At 56.0% G+C, this 11391-nt stretch overlaps 2 protein-coding genes across 2 annotated transcripts; one reads left to right on the forward strand and one right to left on the reverse strand.

Moving 5' to 3' along the window:
- Positions 1-3908: 3908 nt before the first annotated feature.
- VOLCADRAFT_115730 (uncharacterized protein) lies at positions 3909-4077 on the reverse strand (the record flags this gene model as incomplete). Its single annotated transcript, XM_002946107.1, has 1 exon — positions 3909-4077. A coding segment is annotated over one exon (169 nt), but the record flags the coding sequence as incomplete, so codon positions are not given.
- Positions 4078-5353: 1276 nt separating this feature from the next.
- On the forward strand, positions 5354-11045 carry VOLCADRAFT_86135 (uncharacterized protein; the record flags this gene model as incomplete). Its single annotated transcript, XM_002945759.1, has 6 exons — positions 5354-5461; positions 6682-6765; positions 7428-7586; positions 8176-8350; positions 8533-8829; positions 10888-11045. The coding sequence occupies 6 exons, from the start codon at positions 5354-5356 to the stop codon at positions 11043-11045; spliced, it is 981 nt and encodes a 326-aa protein (XP_002945805.1).
- Positions 11046-11391: the final 346 nt, after the last annotated feature.

Consider the following 11391-nt stretch of genomic DNA (forward strand, 5'->3'; position numbering starts at 1 on the left):
CCTGCGCGTTTATGGCCGGAGCGCCAGACGACTCAGGGGGCCGAGCGTTGGTTCGATCGTGTTTTGGCGCAGTGTGGCCTGGAGGGCCTTCGTTCCGTCCACACCCTTTATAGTTTGCGGCGGGGTGGTGCCTCGGCCGCCCGTGCGGCGGGAGTGCCACTGGATATCATCGAAGCATTTGGTGGCTGGGCCGCAGGCTCGTCGGCGTTGCGGGAGAACTACCTCGATTTGGGGGTCCGTGGCTGCCCTCGTGCGGTCGCCTTCTTTGGCCCTCTCGCGGCCCGGCGTGTCGCGCCGGTGATGGGTCAGTACTTTAACCGCTGAGAGGGGGTGTCTTTCCTTTTGGCAATAGACTCGTAGCAGGAGCTAATGCGGGCTATGCGAAGCTTGAGCCGGGTTAGCTAAGGCGTAGGGCCTTACGGCCGTTTTAAGTGGTACGACTTGAGGCCGGCGATCCGTGTCCTCAGGATCGTCTTTTGCATAAATAGCGCGTGTTGCAGGTTTTCTGTATCTTGTTTTTGTTGTTCAGCACGCGCCCCGCCCTCCCACCCTGGAGGCCGCGTCGCCCGCCCTTTTCGCTCTACTACATTATTTCTTTTCCTTTTGGTTCGGTGCGGCCTTTTCATCGATCAGGCCGTAAGAGCACAGCCAATATCTGTAACAGAAATGGCAATGGCAATAGACTCGTAGCAGGAGCTAATCTGCCTTGCCACGTGCCCTCCGGTGTGCGCAAGTCCTCGACAGCCGTTAGGCCGCACCGTTTGCAGCTGACATTTTAACTAACGAAACTACTGCTGACAAATTTGGAAACATACTCTCTGAGCGGTTAACAGTGGATCCAGCTTTGTTTGTTTCAGATAATAGGCAACCAGGGGTAAAGATGTGCCGCTATAAGCATTGGATGGGTTTGCCCAAGCATGGCAGCGCCTATATCTCGCCAAAACAGCACGTCACGCTGATGCGTTTCAGGATGTGTGTTTGGCCTTTGGCGGTTAATCGACCGCACGGTAGGGAACGGTCTGCCCGGTGGTGCCGGGTCTGTGGGAACCGGCAAGCTGTTGAAGATGAATGTCACGTGCTGCTAGATTGTCCTGCGTATGCGAATATCCGTTTGAAGCTTTGGGACCTGGGGGTTACTCCTGGGGACCGCATGATCGAGATTATGGGCGTCAAGGATCAACGCGGGTTAGCGCGCGTCCTGGACGACATTAGAAGATGCAGGTTGCAGTACGTTGAAGATTAATCAATCTGTTATTGTTGGGTATTGGCATTTCTCTTTTTTGAGTTCCTGTTTCCAGTTTGGCGGTTCATGAGCCTTTTGGCTCGTCTGGACCGTACAAGCTTGAAGCTTGTAAAAGTAAACGTAAACGTCTCTGAGTCCCTATTTTAGGGCATCGGTAGTGCGGACTCCACCGCGCATGAAACTTGCTTTGCCATTCCCGCTTCGTTCCCCACCGAGGTTTGCGAACCGCTGGCCGCCCAGTGTGGATAAACATCTTCGCGCTGACATTGGTTTGCAATTAGCCTGTCGCTCACGTTCCTGAGCGCATATCCAGACTATGTCATATGCCGCAAAGGTTACCTGAACATAAAAGAAACATGTACGTCCTCGCCGCGCCGCCTTTTAAAACCCTGTAGCTTTCGAATCCGCATCCAACTTCCCTACACAGTCAGCAGCCTACGCGCAAACCTCCCAAGCACCGGTCACTGCCTGCACGCGCGTGAAACTTTGCCGCACGCACTCACTCCCCATCCTCCCACTCGCAATCGCGGAAGCCTGCTGATGTCCAACTGGGCTTAAAGATTTACAAGATTTATAAGCTCCGCACGAGTACGGGGGCCGTCCACTAAAGCCGTGGGCCACGTGGACGATTATATATTTAATCTCGGACTCTGCCAAGCAAAGGTCCACGCACCACTCCACAACCGCGGTTCTGATTCTCTAGGTCCCCATAACCCCCGCCGACCGCCCCCAACCCTTAACCACTCACCCACCCAGCAACCCCGCCAGCTACGAATCAACAGCCAACTTCCACATAGTCAACAAAGGCGCGACTTCATTTCGAGCTCTGAATTCAAAAAACCGCATCTTCGTAGCTCCCCTAGCTTCAAAAACCCCCGTGGCGTCGTTCAGCGCCCCTGATGCGCGGCCTCTGCGGTACCTCAGCGGGTAAGCTCCGTACGCACGAACTTATAGGCCGTCGACCACTGGGGCTGGCACAGGTCCAGGGGTGTGCGGCCCTGGCCGTTAATAGCTTGCCGGTCGGCCCCGGTGAGCAGGAGCGCCCGCACCACCTCTACGTGACCTCGCATGGCGGCCCAATGCAGAGCGGTGTTGTCGCCCTGTGGCGTGTAGCATGTAACAATACCACGTGTTGGGTGAGCCGAACGGGGTTATGGCGCGGATGCGAGGACGCGGGGGAGGCACATGTTCACACGTGCACACGTAACACGGCACAGGCGCAGGCGCGGGTTGGCAAGAGGTAAAGCCAGGCGGGTTACAATGCCCTGTTTGGTGCCTGTCTGTGCGTGTCGTGGAGTGCATGGTTATGTCATGGAGACGCCGAATAATGTGGGATGTAACAGCAAGGGTTTATATCGACGCGGCGGCTTGGGGTCATGGGGAGCCAAACCAGCACGGAGGCGGTCCATAGGTCCACAGCAGTCCCACCCAATCCCAACCAAGCCCACCGACCCGCGAGGGTCAGCGACCCGGTCAGTCAATTACACGCACGCATTCACACACCCTCCCACGTAGCTGGTCACCCATAAACCAAGCCAAACAGCCACCAACCTACCAAGTCCACGGCATCCACACGGGCGCCCCTCTCAATTAGATAGCGAACCGTGTGCAGGTGCCCGTTGTGGGAGGCGCGGATGAGGGCGGTTTCTTTCATCTAGGGAAACGAACAACGGGCCAGGCCGGGACGAGGGATGGGCCAGGGTGGGCAGGGATGTACGCAAGGAACGCAGGTGTATGCAGGTGCAAGCGACGCGGAAAAGCAACGGCGGTGTGCGAACAAGCGGGAACGTCCCATTGATCCCTCGGTCTCACCACATTGCGCTGCTCAATGTCAGCTCCCTCATCCAGGAGCAGCTTCACGCAGGATTTGTGACCTATTGTGAATTAGGAGGAATTTGTCGCGGTTTTGAAGGAGCACAGTGCGAGGGTTTGGCGGGTTAGAGTCCGGGGGGGAAAGAGGCCAAAGGTCCGGGGTTCCTATGTGTTGTGGGTTTCTGGTTCGAGCTGAAGGTTGAGGAGGTGGCAAGGCGACAGGAGCGTGTGTACGGGTAACTTAGGCAGCAAGGAGTCAGAGAGAGCCGTCATAAACCCCGGAGGATGAAGAATGTTGAAAAACATTAAGTGGCCGGCGGAGGGTCGTTGCAGCAGGGTTCAGAAACGGGTCGTGGAGGGGCATCCCTGGAAATCTCATTTCCGCCGTGCATACTGCTTCAATCACAACTATGGAGTCGAATAAGTTACTGCTGGATTGCTTCTCGGATAAAGCGCACAGATGCCATTTCAAGTCTTCAAGCCCTTCTTCCCCGAAGCCCATGATGAAGAAGGACGCACCAACGGCAGTGTGTAGAGGAGGACGGGCGAGACCAGAAACCTGTCTTCACGAAAACCCAATCGAGCGCCCACATAAGCCCAATCGGTTGACCCAAATGGCGAAGGCAACTGTTGACCGCGTCCCGTCTCGTTTATCAGAGAGATACGTGGTTACAAGGTATGTGTGCCAACGACCCAAATCGCCATGCAGTCCTGCCCTAGGTCCGAGCCCAGAGGGCCGCTCGCTCGCGCCGGTTTCCAACCATTGGCTTTTCCTAGTCCAAAGAAAAGCTTCGCCTAGTGTGGAGACGTCTGTACTGGCTACTGCCCTGCCGGTCTGCATTGGGAATCGTACCGTTTCCGGCGGCCAGGATGAGGGGGGGATCACCGCAGTGGTCGGCCTCGTTGAGCGGCGCACCATCCAGGATGTGCTCCTTGACCCAGTCGTAGTAGCCGTCAACGCAGTCACGCCATATGTTTGTCTTCTCTGGGATGAATTTTCCGGATAGCAGGTCGAACGGCATTGTGCTGCTGGACTGCCTTTTGGCGCAGGCTACACAGCCAAGTGCTCCTTATGGAGGACTGCGGAGGGGAGCGCTGGAAGCTGCGTTGGAACGGGAGACAGGACCTGTTTCAAGGCGAGGTAAGAGTCAGCTGTGCGCGTGCAAGTAGCTCAGGGGTTAGACTACGCCAGCGGTATCGATTCCAGGCATAACACGTTTGTGAAGGTCAGGCAGGAGTGGATTGGAATGGTGTTTTGGAGGTAGGTTAGTGCGTTGCATGCGTATTACGACAAACTGAAGATGCAGTAGGCCTAACCAATACTGAAAGAGTGTCCAGTTGAGCTAGTAGGTTTGCCCTGCGTGTCTGAGAGCGCGGACGCGGGTCTCGGATCCGACCGGGGGATGCGACCGGAAGGTTTCGGCAGAGCCAAGACGGCCGGGTCCGCCCACCCAGCAGCGTTTCGGATCGCTTCATTAGTACGACGCGCATCAGTTTAAAAGCTTGCAAGGTACATGATCGAAAGCTCTGTTTTTATGGTGGAGCTGCGCACGGCGTCAACATTTGGCCTGTGGCAAGTCAAAGTTACATGCAAGTCGCGCTTTGCCAGTTGTCAGGTCAAGATACCATGATACATCTGAATGTTCGGGTTCGTGATTTTCGGTAAAGTGTAAACAGCGTCTAATTTGTGTGTCCGCAATAGGTGCAACGGCTGGGTGGGGAGGGTAGGACAGTTTAATAATTGTTGATCCACATAAAGCAGTTTCCCATGCGTATATGCAGTTTCTATTTACGATGTATATACCGTGCACAATGCCACCAACCCCCTGGATTTTATGCATGACGATTCGTTGGCAGCACAATCCATAAGTTTCCGTTTTCCCACGACTTCCCAAAGCACAGTCATGTATTATTGTTTTACTGTACTTCCTCGCAAACAACGGATTGTTGATGCATAATTGAAGTTCAATTCTTAACTCTTACAAATTGAAGCGCGTATGGTGCAAATCGGCTAGATTGGACCTGAATCACCAGGGGAGCTGCTTAGCTTTTGATGGCAGCGGAACTCCCAAGGCAAGGGGCGACGGCGCACACCTTTGCACTAGCCCTTTGATGGTCTCGCGCGCTGAGACAAGCACAACCACAGCTTCCTCCAGCGAAACCGCACAAATATTAGCCTCACGCTCATCGTCGGCGCTGTCCGCAAATGGCGGGACAGACGCCGCAGCAGGCAGCAGTAGCAGCGTCAGCATCGCACCTGGGCTACCCTCGGGAGGCGTGCGGGCACGAACCACAGATATGCAAGGGGGCAGACTGCTGGCTCTGCTCGTATTCGCTGGACTTTCCCTGCTCAGCTATAAGTACGTGCACAGCGGCGAGCTGGCGCACTTCGTGCTCAAAATACAGGTGCGAGGGCCTGGGCGGGCCTATCATACACCAGTCCTACGCGCACAACCAACCTATATCTAACGTTCCAGACCCCACTTGCGCAACTCACAAGGCGGTAAGAAGGCATACGATCCGTCGGGTAAAGGAGGTGTTTACGTCGAGCTTTACAAGCTGCTCGTGCGGGCGTGCGCACGGGCCAAAGCGGAGGATCAACCGTGATGTCCCATCGTTGGGGGGAAGTCCACAACTGCAGCAACAGCAGCAGCGCCGGCTTTGGCTCGCCTGGCAGTCTATGGCGGCGAATTACACGACGGCATAGAAGAGATGTCGTGCATGAGCATGAAACCCAGGCCACGAACGGCGGAGGTTTCTGGAGACACTTCTTTTCTACCACCACACACACTCTTGCCTGGGCGCGCGGCTTCATTCGTTCGTGGTTCGTCTTTCCCCCTCGCCCCCCCACCCCGCACGCGCGCGCACTATGGCTTAACTAACCTCCTCATTAGGCCTCCGAATAGGGGAAATGAATCAAGATTACACACTTTGCAGCGTCACCCAGTCCGCTGTCAGCCGTACAATCTGTACGACACCTTTCATCGATTGCTCTTCGTGCACAACCGTGGGGCGGTGCGTTCCCCGCATTGCACAGAGCCGGCTGTGGTGCGCGTACAGCGCAGTATCCTAGGCAGGTTGGGTGTGTATTTCCTCTCCGTTGTGGTCGCATGGAAATGACGAGGCAACCAGATCATGCAGCACCAGGGCTCTGCACGGGGTTATCCACAGCTTCAAGAGGCAACACCTCCGGACTGCCTCTCAATTTGGGGCCAGTCACTTGGTGGTTCCGGTCACGGTTTTTCACGTCTCTTGTGGCGGTTGAGTGATGAAGCGAACTCCGCTTTCCGTGTAGGACAGTTTAGTGTGTACGTTTCCTTAGCTTCTCAGCCATACTGGCATTGGCTTACGTCGTGCCGAGACCTTGGTTAGCGTCCTTCTGCCTGCTGCAGCGGTTGGGGTGGCGGCGGCAGTAGCGGCGGCCATACAGAGATTAAAACTGTGCAATGGCCCGACTGCACCGATCCGATCCTGCCCTGGACCCGACTGCGTCCTCGGGATGGCTATCCACCTGCTCGCTCACCCACCCAGGCTATCCCACCCAGACTAATCCACCCACTACAACCCACCCACCACACCCCACTAGCACCCACCCACCCACCACACCCCACTATCTCCCCACCCAGGCCAACCCGCTGGGCTCCCTGCACGTCTTCGTGCTGTTCCACATCTCCGCGGTGGTGCTGCTCTTCCCGGCCATGCTGCTCCAGGTAAGAAGCTTCGGAAGGAACCGGGCGGGCACGACGCGACAACACGCGGGCCAGCCAGCTAGCACTCGCGTGCTCGCCGGTAACGCAAGACGTGACTGACGCGATAGCTGCCTTGGCGATGGGGAACCATAAAGATTGTGTCCCCTTCTTGGTCCAAACCTCGGGCCTGGGGTGGGGGTTTTGTAAGTCCTCTGTAATCTGTAAGGCCCATTTGCGGCAACTTGGATTGCGGCACCACATCTACGGGATCTGAGGTATCGGGGAATGGAACGGAGAGGCATGGCCGCCGGGGCGACGTGTCGATGCAATGGGAGCGAGGTTGTACCCACCATCAATCCATTCGCGGAAGGGCAGGAGGAGATGGAGGCGTGGAAGGAACGAATAAGCAGTCAGCTAGCTGTTCGCTAGCTGTTATCGCAGAGCGGCGGCCAGCAAAGTAGCTGCCAGCGGCAGTTATGTCCGTTATGACCAACGACCAACTGCATCGCCATCGGCATCAGCATAAACAGACGACGGCTCGGCTGCTCTCCAGAAAAAAAAGAAGCAAAAACCTGTGCAGCACCTTCAAATCTGTGCACCATTGCCATCACCATCACCACCACTACCGGCCCCTGACCCGTCGCGCACCCTCCACTCCGTTTGTCGTACATCATGCTGTACAGGCCATCACGGGTGCGCTGTACGGCCTGTACGCGGGGCTCGTGGTGTCGTGGTTCGCGTCAGCCGTGGGGCAGTCGCTGGCCTTCCTGCTGGGGCGGTACCTATTCCGGTCGTCTGTCAAGGCCTACCTGGTGCAGCGGGTCCCCAACTTCCCGCAAATAGTGAGTGTGTGTGCGTATGTATGTGCGTGCAAAAAATCTGTCTCTGTATTGTCATGTCATGACGGACTAGAGTCGCGAGTGGATGTGTTTATGTGTGTGAAACGCACAGCGTGCGTGTTGGTGTTGATTAATAAGGCCCCCTTTAGCAAAGGGGAGTTCCTGCGCTTGCGTCTTTTGGTCCGTGCGGTGGCAGTTATGATTGTGGAAGAGGTGAAGATTGTTGTAATAAGGAAGTACTTTGAAGTGGTAGTAGTAGTAATAGTGAATTTCGGAGTAGAGTACTTGCTGTGAGTACTTGCAGACACACACAGACAGACACACACAGACAGACACACACAGACAGACACACACAGACAGACACACACAGACAGACACACACAGACAGACAGACACACACAGACAGACACACACAGACAGACACACACAGACAGACACACACAGACAGACACACACAGACAGACACACACAGACAGACACACGCGGTAACCCAAGACGCAGTAGAGGTCGCCAATTCCTGCAAATTGTTCAGACAGTCGTTCCGCTCTACTTCGCTTCCCTTCCCTTCCCTTCCTGCCGTGTCGGGTCCCAGGAGGCGGCCATCAAGAAGGAGGGCTGGAAGCTCATGTGTCTGCTGCGTCTGTCACCCATCCTGCCGTACAACATCCTCAACTACGCTGCCGCGCTCACGCCCATCTCCTTCTTTGCCTACTCGCTCTCCTCCGCTGCCGCCATCATCCCGTGGACCTGCCTCTATGTATATTTAGGTAAGCGCCACTTCCTTTCCCGGTGCTTTGTGCGTGCTAGGAACCGCATTGGTGGCCGCTGCATGGGGGCACTCACCCTGCACGTGAAATTGTTCCTGAACCCACTTCCGAGTCAAAGCAATCGCCGAACCACTGCCGTAAAACAGGCGTCCGTATCCTTGAATCCGTGCATGTACGAACAGGCACACTCTCAACGAGCGTCGTGGCAGAGCTCGCCCGCGGCAAGCTGGTGCCGCAATACAGGTACCGCCGCGCCAACCCCGGTGGCGATGGCGGCGATAGCGACAGCGACGGCAGTCGCATACATATGCTCGTGAGCTCATCCATATATATGGCGCTGCTCTGCGTGACGATAGTGTACGGCTACGTGCTTAGTAAGCGGGCTATCACTTCCGTGCTTAAGTCGGTGGGGGACGCGGGGCCTGGGTCGGGAGCTGTGGGGCCGCAGGGGAGCCAGGACGTGGAGCTGTCGTCGTCAGGTGGGGGCAAGGGGTGAGGGATGAGGGCAGGGTCTGTGCCTCTGGCGGCGCGGCAAGGATGCGATAGGCGGAGGGTCCGAGTCTTCACGTTGGCACGGGGGGCGGACACCCCGGATTCATGGCGTCGTGGAGATGTGCCGTGCGTCTGCAACTGCTGCTGCGGTGGTAGTTTAGAACTAACAGTATGGAGGAGCTTTGATGCGACAGAACAGCACGTGATTCATATTTAGCTGTGAGGGGACCCAGCGGCTGAGGTGGTATGGTGGAGAAGATATTTGGTTGTATGGGGCCGCTGACTAGGGCTTTCATCCCCCTAAGTGAAAGCCCTGGCGGTCTGTTATATGCCCTTTCCTGGTCGGCACAAGACAAGTAAAATATGTCAGCCCCATTGGGATGTGACGCGACACGGTGCTTGGGGGGCAGAGCTTTTGAGGGGACGTTCCCACCCGCCGGCGTTGTGATGTGCGGGGTTTGAGCATGGCATTTTGACTTAGTGCTGCAAGGTCAGCAGCATGACGGATTTGATATCCGTGAGAGCGGGGAGGGCACGGGGACTAATAGCTTGAGCATTATAGTTGAGGGAGACTCCTGTCACAGGCGCTGCAGGCATGCCATGTATGACGGAGACGTGTGTGTGGTAGTTGTAGGTCGGACGCCCTTTCAGGGTCAAGTAGCGAGCGCACGGGGATGACCTCGATGGCGCGTCTAGCAAGAACTTAATAGCAGTGGCTGTGCGTGTGTAGTGCCCCTTAGTAGTCCCCCTTGCTACGGTTGCTGTATCAGGGCGGGAAAGAGAGTGTCTTCGTCTTCAATTATAACAGCCCCCACGGGTATAACGTTGCTGCTCCGTGAGCCTGATCTGTCCTTGCGCGCGGAGAACGAGAGGGAGGAGAGAGGGAGGTGGCTGTGGCGGGAAATGGAAAGAGGGGTGAAAAGAGGTAAGAGAGCCACGCGGTCTTGACGACGAGCCAGACGGGACGGACCTCGTGTTGCTTAGGATTTTATAGATGAGACTCCTAGCACGATTTGCCCTCTTAAAGGGTAGTAATGACGGTTAAGACGGTTAAAATTTGTGCACGAAGTCTAGCTTTTAGTCTCGAGGGTTGGGACCTGGTCTGCTGAGGACTCTGGCAGTCCAACCCAGGAACCGGTACCCTGTGGCTATAACGTCTTCACGATCGTGGCTCTGCCCCGTCGCGCGTTTAGTTACCAACATCCTTGACAGACAGAGCAGAGTGCGCAGGCAGGTCAGGGCCGGAGGCCGAGAGCCTCCCAAATCCGTATTTTGTGGCATGCCTGTGTGACATGGCGGCATAGAGCCAGCGGCGTATCGGCGGCAGCTGCATGCATGCACACATACATACATACATACGTATATACATACAACAGTGAGCTGAGCAGGGAGCTCCAACAAGAACTCGTCACGTCTTCCGCCCAGCTGTCCCATACACATCTCTCCCCATGCTCTCCACACACCGCACCCGCAACCAAGGGAACCGCCCTATAAGGTAACCCGCCGTTACCTCCGAAACCACCACGGCGAGCGGAACCAGGGGAAACGTACGATACCTAACAACAGGCTTCGCCGTTATCATTACACCACACGCACCAATGAATGCACTGACAGCACCCATCCAAGGCAGCGACAGTTCAAAAACAACGAAACCTTAAGCAGCGGGTATGAACACAAAAATTCAAATGCACGGTAGCAGTGTTCGAGGCAGTACGGCAGCAGCCATGATCCGTGCAAACGACGCGGGAGTCCAACCTCCCTCTCCGCCCACACACGACCACATACAAGTCCGAAGTTTCACACAGCCGCCGTCCTCCTCCAACTCGTAAACCGTTTCTGTTAATCTTTTATCTGCTCCGCTGGTCATAAAATAATCTCGCTCACTAGTCATCCCACACCGCCACAATACCGAGGCCACACCTATATATACAAACTATCAGCCACACTGCAACGCAGCAGCACGATAACATCCCCTCTATCTTCATTGCCACAAGAAAGTATTGCACACCAGGACAACCCCCAAGGGCCCCCCTTCCCCCCACAAGGAGAAAGGTACGTATACCCAACCACAGTATATAGCAGAGACGCCTATAATGTCAATCAAAGCTCGAAAATTCTATTCTCCAAGCCAATACTGGCGGCGCCACGCCACGCCACGGCGCAGAGCAAATGCCGCCTGGCGGGTCGCGGAAGTGGACGATGAGACTCGGCCGCGGCGGTGGCGGCGACACGAGGCCCACCGCGCCAGGGCCATGCCCGCCCGCCCGCAAACTAGAGGCAGCAGCAGCTGTAGCAGCTGCTACTACTTTGCTACAATTTTTGAAGTCATGTAGACCGCGTTTCCGCAGAGAGGGAGGACTTATGCCGTTAAACTATAACATAGCAGCCAACTAATTAACCACCACCTCTGTAAAGTAAAAAGCTCGCTGCCACCGCCTGCGCTATGCTTCTGGAACCCACCCGCCCATCTTCATCTTCATCATTGCGCTCTTCCGCGAGCACTCAAGACAAGTCGTCATGCTCGCGGGTTGCACATCGTGCTGCTGCTG

This window comes from Volvox carteri (genome assembly GCF_000143455.1).
Source record: "Volvox carteri f. nagariensis unplaced genomic scaffold VOLCAscaffold_1, whole genome shotgun sequence".
Lineage (NCBI taxonomy): Eukaryota > Viridiplantae > Chlorophyta > Chlorophyceae > Chlamydomonadales > Volvocaceae > Volvox > Volvox carteri.